Here is a 17,011-nt window from a genome sequence, read left to right on the forward strand (position 1 = left end):
TTATGTGAACTCGTTTATTTCTGGGATCAACTATAAAGAGGTTGAAAAACAACTTCCGTATCAGAAAACTTTCTTTATTTTTGCTCTTTACCAAAGTGTCGCCATGAAATGCAAGTTAAGGTTGTCCTTTTTTCCCATAACATGATGTATTTGTATGGTCCTGATGCAAAAAATATGCATAATTTTATCCATTGGGAACTGATTTGATCAATGGAAGATTGGCCTTGCTTACAAATGAATGTAGATTGACAATTGGATGAAAGCAGGGCAGAAATAAGACATGTCCTGATAGCCCTGCTTAAAGGCATTTCATGTAACCACAAGTGAAGCAAAGTAATTTTGAGGAAGAGGGAAGGTTATAGTTTTTGGTAAAAGATTTCAAGTTTAAGTTGTTGTTTTTTTTTACAAAATAATGAAGTGCATACATACATCATTTATAATAAGCACTACTGTATAAATATAACAATAGGAAGAGATATATAGAAATTTCATAGAGACTTCATGGCGACAAGGGTCTTCAAATTTGCTCCTGGTGAGCTCCTGTCCAACAAAGTTCAGACCTTTTCCCAACCAAACACATCTGAATCAGCTGCTTGTGGTGTAGGGAATGGTGAAAGGTTGTACGAACAGGAGCTCAGAACATTTTCTAACTACAAAGGGAATTGTTTGATGCAATGAACTATGTTGAAAAGAATCAAAGACAAGTGAAATAAAGCCCAGTACAATATCTTTGTTGCTACAAACATTCAAGATCAATTCGTAATAGATTCTATTATATTATATACAAATATATCATATGCAGCTCAATAATCTCAGAGTAGACTACTGTGTTAAAATTGATCTAATAACATATTTCAGACTTCATTTCAGACAACAATCATTCCTTTGAGGGTTTGTCTTCTTTCTTGCAGCTTAACTTCTCCACACATGTTTGAGGCAGGAATGGTACTTTCTCTAGGCGGGACAAGTAAGTTAAGGGCTGGATAGTGCTGCTGATGTTTAGAAAGGCAAAACATACTGGCTGCACATGGCAGGTGAAGACCATACGTGGAAAATGATCTTCAAAGGGGAACAGAGCAACCGGAGGGAGATAATTGCTCACTATGATGATCAAGATCGATAGCACCATCTTAAAAGCTTTTCTTTTCATTGGATGCATCTCATCTTTACCAGAGCCTCTTGAGCGTTTCAGGGCTATCATGATGGCCACGTTACACGCCACCATCCAGGTGAACGCAAACAGGACCTCACCAGTGAAAACTTTCTCGAAATTGTGGATGCCACCAATTGTTTTGGCTGAAGAGTAAGCAAAAGTCAGCAGCAGGATTGCTATGGTGAGACAGATCCTGTATTTGATGTCCTTCAGCTGTCCAAATGCGATGGGGAAGAGAACGGCTATAAATCGATCCAAACAGACACAGGAGAGGAAGAGCGGCCCGCTGGTGTCCTTCACGCCATAAGAGAATTTTATAGCCAGCCAAGCCATGGCACTCTGCCAGAGGTAGAGATTGAAGAATGAAATGATCGTCATGAATCCAAAGTAGGCATCCATAAAAGCCAGGCAGCCAAGAAAGATGTCAGAAGTTAAAGGCTCATTGCGGGTGTTTATTAGGTTCGCAATGACCAGGATGTTGGCAGGTATTCCTATTATCACATTGAAAGATTGCATGGTCAGGTCAAAAATGATGCCACTCACCATCTCTTCACATCCTTCAAACACACTGACAGTGTGGGTTGTGTTGACTGAATTGGTTGTCAAATTAGAAGAGGACATGCTGCTTCGTAGTATGAAGTTGAATCTTCTGTCATGGCGTAGTCGGCTCTCCATGAGTTCTGACAAGCTGATGCCAATGAATGGGATTCTGGAAGAAGTGAAAATAACAAATACTACAGTTAATTGATCAAAGTCTGAAAATCTACAATCTACAATTGTAAGAACCACATGGAATTTCTACACATGGAACTCTGCTAAAAGTATTAGAAGCTAATTCCCTAGAGGAATACCATGCTGAAGTTTGAGCCCAATACTTATCAAACACACATAAAACCTATAAAATGTTCATGATAACCTGAAAAATGTAGGAAGGTGTGTTGGAGCAGGAAGGTAGCCTTGCAGAAGCTTGGCTGCTAGTGTACACTTTCTTGAGTGGTCATTTGGATTAAGGCTTCTTGCTAGATTCAGTTTTACGGTTAATTTGTTGGACATTTCAAATTTTGTAATTTGATTTTGGTGATAGCTTTGACAAACAGTGTTACTCCCTTGGGTTATTTGCCTGCTATCCCCGTGCACAATCCCACAGGAGCAGAGGCACTGCACAAACACAAGTACACAGAGTACACAAAAACACATATGTGCAGAAACAGCAGCCGAGAGAAAATCCCACTGGGGCCAATATGAGATAAACATGTGACCCACTATTTCTTCTGTTTGTAGATATTAGGTCAGACATGGCTCTGTACAGCAGCAGCACTTGTACATTGTACAAACAGTACATTGTGATTAACACATAATTCCTCCAAATGCTTCTGGAGAACTCCAATCAAGGTACATTTGTATGACTCAGTAACCCAGGACTGTTCAGTCTTGCTCCAAAATTTTGCTCTAACTACTTCGATATTGGACTATTGGGATGTTTCTTGTCCTAGAACCCTTGGTAAGGTAGTTCAGATGTGTTTTATTAGGGTTGGAAATAAATCTGACAGGGACTTCCCACAGTAGTACTGGACAACCTACTCTAAATTGCTGATTGAAATTGTCAGCTCATTAGTATAGACTCTATGGTGCGGTGTCACAGTGGGTAGCGCTGCTGCCTCACAGCAAGAAGGTCGCTGGTTTGAGCCTCGGCTGGGTCAGTAGGCATTTCTGGTGGAGTCTGCATGTTCCCCCTATGTTTCCCCTACAGTCCAAACAAGCTATAGGTGAATTGGGTAAGCTAAATTGGCTGTAGTGTATGTGTGTGAATGAGGGTGAATGGGTGTTTCCCTGTGATGGGCTGCAGGTAGAAGGGCATCTGCTGCGTAAACCATATGCTGCTGGATAAGTTGGCGGTACATTCCGCTGTGGCAACCCCTGATTAATAAATGGACAAAGCCGAAAATAAATAATTGAATGAATAGTATAGACTCCAAGACCTGAAATGGGTGTTTTCGGGGGCACTGCACCAAATCTATATAATAAACTGCAAAACTTAATTGACAAATCTGGAGAGTTATTGGATACATGTAGTATGAAATATGATTTGTGAAGGAGTGAGAAGATTCTGTGACTCATTTGTCTCCTTTATAGCAGTACTTATAGGAAGCACCACCCTGCCTAGTCTGAAGGGACATTATGCTTATGTGGCCCTGTCAGGCTTTTCTTTGAAGCACTGGTCCACTGGGGCATCAGGGGGACCCTTGTGACCCTTAGCCTTTAGGCTAGACTCTCTCCAGTGGCTGGCTGCTAAACTATAAGGATGCTCCTAGGGATTGACACTGTTAATCAATTGTGTTTTTCTCCTTAAGCACTGGGGACTTTAACCAGCTAGAAGTGAACAATGGAAACTTGATTTTGTCAAGTGTTTGACAAGACTGTTTTGAACTATTTACACAATGTAAATCAGTTAATACCAACCCATAAAAATGTTATTCATCTCTCTAATTTAAACACAACTAAATTAACTTGTTCATTAGTAAATACTCACAACATGAATTGATTATATTAAATAAGGAAGACATTTAAATAGTTTGTTGGAGTATGACGAACTAGAGTTGGAAAATGCTGCTCTGAGTCAGTGTAATTCTCATTATGAAGTATGGAAACAAAACTCACCGTTTACATTCTGTTCTAATAATTGCATCAAATAGGTTTGTCTTCATGTATCATTAAAAAGCAATTGCTTAAGACGTGTGGAACAATTTTCTTTTTCCAGTATGGTAAAAAACCACAAAACTCCAACCACTTTGGATTAACATGACACCAGTTTTGCAAGCATAGATGGTGAGAATGTGTGCTCTTTACTTAAGATTATATACTGAAGTCAGAATTATTAACCCCCTTTAATTATTAGCCCCCGTTAATTTTTTCCCCAATTTCTGTTTAACGGAGTTAAACAACACATTTCTAAACCTTATTATTTTAATAATTCATTTCTAATAACTGATTTATTTTATCTTTGCCATGATGACAGTAAATTAACTTTACTAGATAATTTTCAAAACACTTCTATACAGCTGAAAAGTGACATTTGCGACATAAAAAGTGAACATAAGTGACATTTAAAGGCCTAACTAGGTTAATTAGGTTAACTAGGCAGGTTAGGGTAATTGTATAATGATGGTTTGTTTTGTAGACTATCGAAAAAAAAATAGCTTAAATGGGCTAATCATTTTGTCCTTAAAATGGTGTTTAAAAATATGTATATCTGCATTTATTCTAACCAAAATACAACAAATAAGACTTTCTTCAGAAGAAAAAATATTATCAGACATACTGTGAAAATTTCCTTGCTCTGTGAAACATCATTTGGGAAATATTTAAAAAAGAAAAAAATTCAAAAGGGGGCTAATAATTCTGACTTTAACTGTACAATTAGAAATAAACATATTAAAGCGGTCACTGGGAAAGTACCTTTTTAAAAAGGTAAACTTTTTTACTTGAAGGGTACTTGTTAGTGCTTAAAGAATCCATATTGTTACCATAAAGTTATATACTGTATTAGTACCTTAATGGTAAATGTTGAGCTTTAATTAGATTACTTTCATATTAGTACTGAAAACGTAAGAACCCTGAAAGAGTTCATTAAGTGTCATTGACAGCTGTTGTACATTTATTTCTGATACTGTGTTGTGCCCAGTTTAAGACATTTTTGGAGAGAGAAAAAAAATGGTTTAAGCTTTAAAGATTAAACATTAAAATGTTTACATATTTTTAAAGACCTTTATACTTACCTCTTCACCCATACATTTTAATTCTGCTGAAGCCAAAGAACGTGATACATGCTTGTTTATTCAAGTTTCAAATCAAATAAAACATGCTAATCCAAATATGTTTATCCTGGACATTGTAACATATTGTACATATGTATTTATTGTACCAAAAAGTTTATTGACTAGTCTTTTAATGTGTGACTGATTGTACACCAAGCCCACCATTTCCATAAATAAAGGATATTGCTGTGCCATAAAATATTATGCCAATTATCTAATATTTACATTGACTCAGCATTGACCCTATCAAAAGTTGATCAAAAAGACGTTTTGTATGAATTTCTGCAAAATTACTAAATCACTGATGATTCTGGTTTGATCAACCATTAACAACCATTTAATTGTTATTTTTTTGCCATTGTCTGGCTAAAGTTTTAGAATATTGATCATTTATTTTGAAAGTCCTATCATTTAAAACTTTTAAAACTGTGCAAAAATCTTCTTACAAACCTAACCTTATAACTTTACATTGTTACATTAAAAATTATTTATCAAAACCATTCATTACATGTAAAAAGCCAGTGGTACGAACAGAATAAATGCATTGTAGGAAATATACTTAACACTACTAATATGTATAACATAAACACTGAAATAACAAGGAAAAGCATGCTTCTTACCAGATAGAAGATTATAGCCGTAAAGATGCGGGTCAGAATATGGAGACACTTTTATAAACATCCCGTTGCCAGGAGGAATTACAATTGTTGATAGGAGGCAGGGTCTTTTTTTGAGATGCTTTCTGGACTCGGTCCCTGATGGTGAATTAGACTGTGTTTTCTAGATTCACATGTCCTCACAGGATCAAAACTGTTTTGGTCGGTGTTTTCTTAGAAAAAAGTGTAGAAAAAGTGAGAGCTTTTTTTCGAACTTACTGCTAGTTTTACTTAGGCTTGTTTTAAATGATACAGGTTAATTGCTGTAATTGGAAAGGTAAATACTGCAGTTTATCTACAAAAAGAAAGAAAGAAAGTAAGAAAGTCTTTTATTGCATTTGTTGACCTCACCTGTTAAATTTGGAATCAGAAAATGCTTTAAAGTAATATTGCCAAAACCAACCTCTTCCAAATTGAAGTTTAATAAAATATACACCACGAAACATTCTTAAATAGATCGCTATGCTTTGGCGTGTCTTTCAATCAGTGCATAGACTCAAAGAGAATAAATTACATTCAGCCTATCACACAACACCTCTCCCCTGACTCCAAAACTCAATCTGGGGGCTGATTTGTATCTTGGGACTGGTCCTGGTTTTGTACCACCGGCCCAGAGGCCCTCATGTCAGTCTCTCACCCTCTTTCAGTGCAAACAGAGAGCACAGGTGCTGCCACTATGTGCACTAGCACTTCTATTGAGTGTTATTGTATGTGTTTGTAACTTGACGGACTGGTGGAGCAATGTACGGCTTTAGATGATGTGTTTCAAATACAGTAAAGTTGAAGAACTTGATTATATAATTACTTATGAATGCTGTGACAACATTTATTTCACTTCTGAAACAAGTAATGTTATTTTACACATTAGGTCTTTGTAAAAAAAAAAAAATACTAGTATCTACTAAAATTGCTAATTGACTAATTACTACTAACATAATACTTCAAGCCATGTTTACACCTCTTATAAAGATGCATTTTCCTATCTGATAACAAGCGGACATCACTAAATGCAGGTGTATATGGGTTTTAAATACATATTCAATTGCATTCAACCTCTTAGGCACTTATTCCATACGGAGACAAATGTGTTCAGGCAGCTGCGAAAGACCAGCTAATCTCTGTATTCTAAAATTGTTGAAGTCTGTGTTACTATTCCTAAAGTGATTAATCAATCCGTGCAAGTTAATCCACTAAAAGAAAATGTATGTTTTCATAGTCTCTATTCAAAATCTGATCATTTGCTTCTCCATTTGGAGTGGCAGTGCTTCTGTTGACATCAACCTGGGGGCTTTCATAGCAACTGTACCCTATATCAATAAACTTAACCAAAACCCCTCTTACTGTTAGTTTGCTATGAAAGAATTATGCACAAATGAAAGCCCCAACCCTCCTCAATATTTAGTTTCAGCTGGAAGCACATTGCCACACTGAAATGAATATCAGAAACATCAGTTTCATGCAGACTTGTCATGTGGATATTATTTAGCGGACTGTAGATTAAAAGATTATGTGCATGTTAATTCAATTGCATTTAAATTGAATGAACTCTTATGTGATCAGTTTTGTGTATATTGGTGGTAACCTCAATGGGTATAAGCCAAACGACAGCTGAAACAACTAATACGAGGGTCCTACTGAGCTTTATAAATGAACAATGGTTTGTTTGAAGTTAGTATAAAGTACTGTCTCATAGACAGTACCTTGGGTTAAGTTACTCGTAGACTGTAACTGTACTGTGGAACTGTACTATTCATTCTCTTCAGCTTACTTATTCTATGTATTAGAATCATCTAATACATTGGTGAGCCACCCAAGAATGGTTAAGCCAAATATAGCAAAATCTAACACTGGGGACCATAGACTGCAGCTCTGCACAGAATGTTTGTCCAGAGAAGAACTGGTTGTGCCCAGGTAAGCGTGTTTTCTTTTTTTTTCTTGAGGTCGAAATTTCATCAACTGGTGAAGTAACCACTGGGTTGCTTGGTTTGGGGCTTGGAGCTTTGTTAGTGTTGCTCTTCAGTGTTTTGGCTTTCATTAGTGACATTTACATAGATATATATGATCATATAGATATAATGTCAATGTGGTTTCCGCTACATTCATTCTTTCATGGCGGGGTACCACTCCAAAATTCATCCCGCCACGGCTACATTACAGATCTCAATCAAAACATTTTATTTTTCTAATAGCGGGTAGTAATCGCACCAAAACGTACTAAAAGTTAAGTGAATTATAACAGAGCAAACTGTTCTGTAACCGTAGTTATGTTGTGCGTCATTTGTTTAACCCTTAAGTGCTGACTTTCTGACTGACAGGTGCATGATGCGTGAGGCCAACAAACACGACACATAGCCGTTTTACTTTACTTCAGGATGCATTAATATGGCTCTGTAGGGCTATTAGAGACATTCATAAATGTTCCTAGCAAATCTAATAAATGCTGGAGACATAAAGGCACTAAATCACACTTTAGCAGTGTTTATTTGAGAGCGCACAAGAAGATCTGCACGCTCTTGAAGCAGGTTATATTTGAGGGAGCGTGCAAGAAGTTTTGTGCACGAGCAGAAGAAATTGGCATGCAAGCAAAGAGATCCGCATGCTGTAGGCAATAAATAAATGCGATCTCGATTTCTAATACTGCACTCACAACACCACAGGTAGTTGGTAGATCTGTGTAAAAAAGGTTTGCCGCCACAGCTGAAAAAAATCCTAGAGGAAACACTGTATAGTGATCTTTAAAAGAGCTTCTCTGCCTAATTTCATAACACATTATCCTCAGCTGGGTCATAGAGAAGAGATAAAGCTTAGCCTAGCCATGTCTCAGGCTAGGGATACTGCCTTATTTGTTTTAGCAAAATTAGACCACACAACAAAAATGTTGGAAGAAAGACAGACTGCTCTAATTTAGCAGTAGGGTGTAGTATAGTACAGAAAGTAATAGACGAACAAAGAAAGCTGTATGGGCCACTCTATATCATGTCTAATTGACTCAAGTCCATTATTTCACATGTAGCAAGTGCACAGAAAAGGCATTTTCTACCCATTTAGATGTAAACAGCCCCAAAAACAAAATGGTTTATTGCAACTGCATGCAATCATTGTATTATTCTGCTGTCATGTTTTGACTTTGTTTAAAAAATGGCTCTTTCTGTCTGCCCAGAAAGCATATGAATGTGGGCCTCTTTAGGCAGTTATGCAGCACTGGTGGTATTTCTTCGGCCCAGACAAAATGAATGTGAAGTGACCCATCTGTACAATGGCAAAGGGGGGCCAAAGATTCAAATTCATATATGGGCCATTTAAGACAAAGATTTGGCACTTATGCAAAAATGTAATTTGAATGTGAGCCTAATGTGGCCCATGTGGAAAATGGTAAATTTGGCCCAAATGATGGAGGACAGATGTGAGCCACAGTTGGCAAAAACCTAAAACCTAAAGTGGCTCACATGTGTAAGTACAAATGTGGTCCAGTTATCATAAGACATATGTGTGCCACTTTTGGATAATATTTGGCACAGTAAGCTCTCTCTATTGCGGCTGCTAGACTAATGTGGCCCAGAGAAAATATGGCAAATATGGCCCAGTTATTTTAAAACATATGTGGGCCACTTTTGGCAATTATTCGGCACAGTTAGCTATGGTATATGTGGATTTGAGCTTATAGTGGCCCAGATAAGATATGGCAAACGTGGCACAATTATCCTAAAACAAATGTGGGCCACTTTAGGTAAATATTTGAAACAGTTAGCTCTGGCTAATGTGGCCGTGAGCCAAAAGCGGCCCAGAGAAGATATGGCAATTGTGGCCCAGTTATCATAAAACATATGTAGACCACATAGACTAAAGTCACCATCATAGAGAAAAGTGTTTGCTTTAGTTGAACTCATAGCCCTGAATTTCTTAAAATAAATTTTCTTTTTGGCTGATGTAAATTTTAAAAGCTTTGCTTGAAAAGTTTATCCATTACAGCAAACAAGCCAAGTAAAAAAATAAAATAAAATAATAATAATTAAGTGAGGCACAACCTGTGATGAAATAACATAATTCACTGATGTTAAACAAATGTTTAATCCATTTATAGAAGTAACATAATAACATGCTTGTACATGATAGAATTATGAAGGATTAAAAGCTAAACAAATTCAATGGCTCAGCTTATGCTCACAGAGACATCAATTATTAGTGTATGAACCTCAAAAACGATGACAAACTCAATAAACATCAACATAAACAGCATAATTAAAAGCAAATAATAACAACTGAAGCATCAATAAGCTATATAATGTATTCATACTGCAATGCATGCTGGGATTTTTGTACTTACCACACCTAGCAAGTGTACGGTGTAGGGCAGATCTGGGCCAAAATAAAAACAAATTGTGGCCCAGAATAGAGTCAGTTCTGGTTAATTTGGTTCTGGCTAATATGTGGTATTGTTTTGGCTTATTTGTGGCCCAGATCTGAAAAACAGGAGTGGACCGCCCTAGAGCCATCATTCCATTCAGTATGTGGTCCAGATGTAAGTGTCTGGTGTGGGTCAGATCTGGGCCAGAATAAAAGCAAATTGTGGCCTAAAATAGGGTCAGTTCTGGTTCATTTGGTTTAATTCTGGCTGATATGTGATATTGCTATGGCTTATTTGTGGCCCAGATCTGGCAAACAGGATCGGACTGCCCAAGTGCCATCATACCATGCGGTATGTGGGTCGAATGTAAATGTCTGGTGTGGGCCGGATTTGAGCCACATGAATTTTGCTAGCTGGGTTGTCATTCCTCCGACTTGCTGGGTGCAAATGACAATTCTCTTTGTTCAGCAGAGAGATTAGTTCCACCCATACTGTTGTGCCAGGTACCCTAACAAAATGGCCACCTAAAAATTGATGTTTTGCTTTACTACTTTGGTACTTTGGTTCTTGGAACTGGACAGTGGAGAAAGAAATAAATACATACTGTACTATACCCAACCATACTGCTCAGTGAAACAAGTGTAGTATATTTACTGTTTAACACCTAATCATGTATCATGATTACAATCATATCATGGGTTTTCTCTTGACCACCACCAGCTTAACATGTTTTTGGATGGTGCAATGACATCTGTAAAGCAGAGAGCATTCACCAGATACCAGCTAAAGGAGGACTGGAGAAAGAGTTAATTGACAGAATTTGGCCTGGACACTAGGGCCACCCCTACATTCAAACAGTGAGAAGTTCCATGGACATTTAATGACCACAGAGAGTTTCATCAGCATATAGAATCAATGAAACTAGATTAGCTTTTGCTGACAGGCATTTTCTGTGGAAAAGAACTAGATCAATGTTCACTTTAATGTTGAAAGCATGTTGTATTTATTTCAGTCCAAAGAGAAACTACATGTTCAGGATCAAACTGTTGAAAGAGGAAGTGGTCAAAATTCATTGGACTGAATTGCTTTCACAGTGTAAAAAGTAATCTAGTTTAACATATTCAAACAGTGCCAAAATAAACCAAAACAAGGTATCTTTTTATTTATATTGTTGTGACAGAAATATGGGATTGAACCTTACAACTCAGAAAAAGGTAAGACAGTATGGAAAATGCAAATAAAAAAAAGAACGTACTGATATTTTAATTTTTTTTGACTTGTATTTCATTGCAGGCAATACATTTATTCATTCATTATCTTCGCCTTAATCTCTTTATTCATCAGAGGTCAAACTTATCCAGCATATGTTTTACACAGCGGATGCTCTTTCAGCTGCAACCCAGTACTGGGAAAAACACACACACACACTACAGCCAATTTAGTTTACTCAATTCATTTATACCGCATGTCTTTGGACTGTGGGGGAAACTAGAGCACCCGGAGGAAACCCAAATGAGCACGGGGAAAACATGTCACCCAGTCAAGGTTTGAACCAGCGACTTTCTTGCTGTGAGGTGATAGTGCAAACCCCTGAGCCACCACAAATGACTGACCAACAACTACAAATGTTTCAAACGCTGACATCTGGTGGTCAACAGATAAAACACACTGACTAATATGTTTTTACCTCATCAACCTAGCCTAGCAAAACTACATTATGACTAACTTTAATTTAAGATTTTACCAAACAAACAAACAAGTAAACTCCACTTACTGTATTTCTTTGCTAGTAGTCTTCATTGAGGATTTGAGAAACTTTCAAAGATATGATGGTGCCTGTAGAAAAAATAGGTTAAAGAATAAAATGACAATCACTTTCTAAATGTAAAAAACATTAGAACATTACACAAGCATAAAGATCACAAACCTGGTCAATGAAGCCATTAAGATGTTTGGCCAGAGGATAGACAGTCGTTCCCAGCTGAGCCTGGTTTCTCTCAAGGCTTAATTTTCCCCTCAATTTCATCAATTAGTGAAGTTTTGTTCCTCACCTCTGTGGCCACTGCTTGCTTGGTTTGGGACTTGTGGAGCTGCGCATTGATGGATTTGCTCTTCAGTGTTCGGACTTTCAGCAGTGACAATTAAACAGTGGTGGAAAGAGTACTGAAAATTAAAGAGTACTGAAAAATCATACTCAAGTAAAAGTACCATTATTTGCCTAAAAATGTAGTGCAAGTAGAGTGAAAGTATCTATTAAATATTATTCAAAGTATGAGTAAAAAGTACTCAAGAGTAGTGAGTAATGAGTATTATGCCATAAAAAGCCTTTGTGTTTACATGTAATTTGTGTATGTGTGTGTAAACGTAACATTCTGTATTGCATCTTGTTGATGCCTAGCAGGCACCCATTGTCATAAGACGTTAATATAAGATTTAGGTTGTGATGTCGGGTGACCAAAATTCATTGTCTAGCCAGCGTCTAAGGACAGCGTTTTTTTGATGTCCAATAGCGACGTCAAATTACGTTTATATTTGGTTGATTTCAGGTTGTTGGAAAGTGACCAAAATCCAATTTAAAGCCCAAATCCTTAACCAACATCATATTGACGTCAAATACTGACATCTATTTATCAGGTATGGCAACCAAAATCCAACATCTGACAGACTTCATACCCAACATCCACACAACATCAAGCTGTAACATCATTAAACATTGATATTTGGTTGGTTTGGATATTGACGATGGCCTGACTTTGAGTTCTCAACCCGATTTTCATTACCAAAGAAAATGCAACATCCCCTGACATTGGGGTACAATGTCAATTTGATATCACGTTGACAACCTTTGCGTGCTTGGTGTTTAAGGCTATTTTGGTCATCATTCAGTGAACATCCATCATTTTCTCATCAGTGACATGCATCTAAACAGTAGGGCCAATTTGTGTAAAGATTTTGGACATCTTCTTGGAAAGATTCAAAACAGTTTGCTGCAGATATATAGCATGTCTTGAGGTAGTTCATTATGTGGTGATTTACCTTCTATACGATTTGATTGGACAGGACTAATTTTTCTAATCCTCATAGACAAGAAAAATAAAGTAGTGATTGCAGGTTAAGGGAAAGTACACAACAAATTCATTGGTGTTAAATTTCAAGTGTTGTGGTAATTCAGAGTAAAGTGTTAAAATTCTAGAGTTAGATAAAGGTAAAAAAAACCCTCTCGGCGTTAGAAGCTGATTTGCCTCCTTGTCATACAGAGTAACATGTATCTACTTTTGTAGAAAACCCTTGTATTTGAGAAACTAATCAGAGTGTCTGAAATCTCGCCACACCCTCATTCACCTGGCCCTTAAATTGGTCAATTAGTTTAGTCCACTAGATAGAGTGAATTACCACAAATAAGTGAATTCAGACACCTGCTGTTGAACACCTGCTGTTAACAATCACAATCACTAAAGGAATAAGAAATTGAAGGAAGAAATAAAACTACAGACACAGCCTCACACCAAACCAACTGAATTAAAACAGAGGATTAAACAACTCCATTAAATAATAGCATAAGCAGCTTCACTGATTACAGTTTGACTTCATTTCTGTAAAAATATTTCATTTGACCTCACCATCATAGAGATCAGAGGCTGCTTATTTGAGCTCTTGAAGCTTTACTCCTATATCCTAATGTTTCTCTGACTGCTATAGCAGTGTTTCTAAAACTTATTAGCTATAGCAAGAAAGGTCAAGAGAAACTATACTGTTTATACTTAATTGTTATAGATTTATTTTCAGGTGTTTATTAAGTTGATTCATAAAGATTTGCAAATATAGTTGTATTAAAGCTGCATGGGAAAATACTACTGGTAGTCTGCTGCTCTTCATAGAAAATTAAACAAACAATTAGGATGCAATTAATAATTAGAGTGTCATGCACTAAACATTCCAGCTTGCTCATATGACACACAGACATCAAGAATCAGGATATGAACCTCAACCGTGGTTGCTTAAAAAAAAAAAAAAAGCTGCATGGTTCGTGCCGCAATGCATGCTGGGTGCCAGCATAGTACAAAGCTCCCAGCATGCATTGCAGCATGAATAAATTATGCAGCTTTATGTTCTTACAATCTCTTTCTTTTCCTTTATTTTGTGTTGTTTTTGGGAGGTGATATTTCAGTAGAGTGTTTTTTTTTACTTGATTTTTATTTTTTTATTTATTTGTCACCATCATTGAGATTCAAAGATTAATTATTGATGTCTGTGTGTTTTTGAGTTCTGCCATAGATCAAACATTCTCATTGTAAATATTGTTTTTATTTTATTGGAGCTTCAGTGGTTTCATTTATATATATTATTTATTTCTCACACATAACTAATATGATATTGAATTAGAAAACAAGCAGGAAAGGATGGCTATGTTATCATTAATAATCTCTTCAGACTGACACTTTAATTTTCTTTCAGCTTTCCATGCTATATGTATAAATAGTGTGAATAACACTATCTATAGCAGCCAAAATAAAAGACATTTATAGGAAGAAGTTGAAGAGCCTGACTAAAGCAGACTCTGTCCTCCATCATGGTGACTTCAAATGAACAACGGAAATTTCATTAAGAGCTTTTGTTCACATGACAGAAATCAAGTCAAAGGTCAGTAATAGGTGAAGCTCCATGATAAGTTGTTTAATTTGATGAGTTTTTTTAAAGATGTTGAAAAATAACATTTTTTATTGTGTAATTTGTTTTATTTTTATTGATTATTATTTTATTTAGAGTTTTTTTTTTTCTCAGTTGATTTCATCTTTGGTTTTGGCTTGTGTTTTTCTGTCCTTCAGTGATTCTGCTTGCTAACAGTTGTTCATCAACAATTCTCAATCCTCCTTTAATTAGACACTTAATTGTCTCATTAACTTCATCACTGTCTGAGTGTTCAGCCCTCTATAGTCAGGACACTAGTGAGGATTTTGCTCTGGAATTTAAGGCTGAAGTGTGTTCGAATGAAAAATACAGACAATGGGATTTGTTTTTAACAGAAATATTCTGGAAACTGAATTTACGAATCTAAAATGTTGAAAACAGCAGATTTCTGGCAACCACTGCTGCCAGTATTTTGACATACATTTAACAGATATTTTACACAATAAGAATTTGCTAATTAACACTCTGGGTGTTAAAAAATTTAACACTTTCAAAAATGTTATTTTAACACTTATAGTGGTTCCCATATAAACACTGAGGGAGTGTTAGTTTTAACTCTAAGGTAGTTAAATCTACCAAATCTAAAATTTGCAGTGTGAGATCGAAAAAAATACAGACTGTTGAATGTGCTTTTAACAGAAATATTCTGTAAACTAAATTTATGAATGTTAAAAACAGCAGATTACTGGCGACCATAGCTGCTGGTATTTTTCCGTAAAATCTAAAAATGAAAAAAAAAAGAAAGAAAAACAGCAAAATGGTTTTTGTGTCACCATTGTGGAGGATAATAGCGTCTCTGTTCAAGTCCAAGATGAACTGAGAAAATCTAATGTTATGCTGCATCTTCTTTTGTTTAAAGGTAACTGTGTAGTTACTAATGCAGTCAAAATATACTAGCAATCACACATGAAAACATTATTGCATCTAAAGACTTTACATTTTTGTGCACTAAGCTATGATTTCGTAAAATAAACAATGTGTTAGTTCATGAAATATGATTAATTTTTGTAAATTTATACAGTTATATAAAACTTCCATGTTTTTCACAGAAAGATTCTGGCAACCACAGCTGCTGGTATTTTTTCGGAAATTTAACAGATATTTTACACAATAAGAGTTTGTTAATTAACACTCTCTTGGTGTTGACAATGTTAACACTTTCAAAAGTGTTATTTTTAACACTTATAGTGGTTCCCATATAAACTCTGAGGGAGTGTTAATTTTAACTCCAAGGTAGTTAAATCTACTATCTAAAATTTGCAGTGTAGTGGAGTAAAAGTACCAATACAGCACTACAAATGTACTCAACTAAAATTAAAAGTACACATTTTTAAAACTGCTAAGTAAATTGCAATTCCTGGAAAAAAACTACTTAATTAGAGTAGTTTGAGTGTTTGTAGTTACTTTACACCACTGCATTTAAACCACACTGAACTAAACTAAACTGAAATTCAACTCTGAAAACTGAACTGACACAGTATAAATTTACAAAAACTTCTATTTTAAGCTGCTTTGACACAATCTACATTGTAAAAGCGCTATATAAATAAACATGAATTGAATTAAATGTTGACTGTTTCCACCCAGCTGCCTTCCTTCCCTCTGATAGACAAGCAGCGTGTGCAACAACCTACAAAAACAACTTGGTCAAGTATGGTGACTCAAATTGAAGCATGTTTCATCTCTAAATTTTCTGGGGGGATACAAATACTTACACAATAGGCGCTAGCATTTAAGGAAGAATAGAAGAAAAATAAAAGTAACACCTCGGAATATATATATATATATATATATATATATATATATATATATATATATATATATATATATATATATATATATATATATATATATATATATGTGTGTGTGTGTGTGTGTGTTTTTTACAGAGCTGATTACTTAAAAATACATGAATAAATAAATAACAAACAACTTCTTTCCCTGTTTTCACGTCTGTAACACATGATGGCGCCACAACTCTTTAATGAATTTTCTTGTTTTATTTGTCTCAAGGCCTACAAAAAAGTAACATTTATGCTTGAAAGTAATGTATATTACATTAGTCGTTAGTAACAAATATTCAACAAGTCCAATTTAAGATAGATTTAGGTCTCTACATATTTACAGATATTTTAAATGCCATATCTACAAAAAAATAATGCTGCTACCCACATAGCAAAATTTCTCTGGCCCAGCTCTGGCCCACACAATCAGGTTTTGCTTGGCCCACATGCTGCAGTGAATTACGGTACATGACTGGACCAAATCTGGCTTCCAGACAAGGGCCAAACACAGACCATATCTGGGCCAAGTCTCAGCCAAGTATATAATAACTGATAACTGGGCCTGAACT

The 17,011-nt window shown here is 35.9% G+C and overlaps 1 protein-coding gene and 1 long non-coding RNA gene across 5 annotated transcripts in view; one reads left to right on the forward strand and one right to left on the reverse strand.

The window, feature by feature from the left end:
• Positions 1–17,011, forward strand: part of LOC147846039 (uncharacterized) — a 531,070-nt gene that overhangs the window by 280,343 nt on the left and 233,716 nt on the right. The window lies entirely within an intron of this gene.
• LOC103910319 (uncharacterized) lies at positions 4–11,975 on the reverse strand. Of its 3 annotated transcripts, NM_001442915.1 has the most exons (4): positions 11,897–11,975; positions 11,744–11,805; positions 5,589–5,797; positions 4–1,862 (listed from the first exon to the last, which is right to left on the reverse strand). In NM_001442915.1, the coding sequence occupies exon 4, from the start codon at positions 1,826–1,828 to the stop codon at positions 878–880; it is 951 nt and encodes a 316-aa protein (NP_001429844.1). In that variant the 5' UTR covers positions 1,829–1,862; positions 5,589–5,797; positions 11,744–11,805; positions 11,897–11,975; the 3' UTR covers positions 4–877. The 3 variants fall into 3 exon arrangements, with proteins under 3 accessions (NP_001429844.1, NP_001429843.1, XP_087098143.1); NM_001442914.1 differs by lacking the exon at positions 5,589–5,797; XM_087242017.1 differs by lacking the exons at positions 11,744–11,805; positions 11,897–11,975 and having other exon boundaries at positions 61–1,862; positions 5,589–6,131.

The sequence above is a fragment of the Danio rerio genome, chromosome 3, assembly GCF_052040795.2.
Source record: "Danio rerio strain M-AB ecotype USA chromosome 3, GRCz13ab, whole genome shotgun sequence".
NCBI classification, from domain to species: domain Eukaryota; kingdom Metazoa; phylum Chordata; class Actinopteri; order Cypriniformes; family Danionidae; genus Danio; species Danio rerio.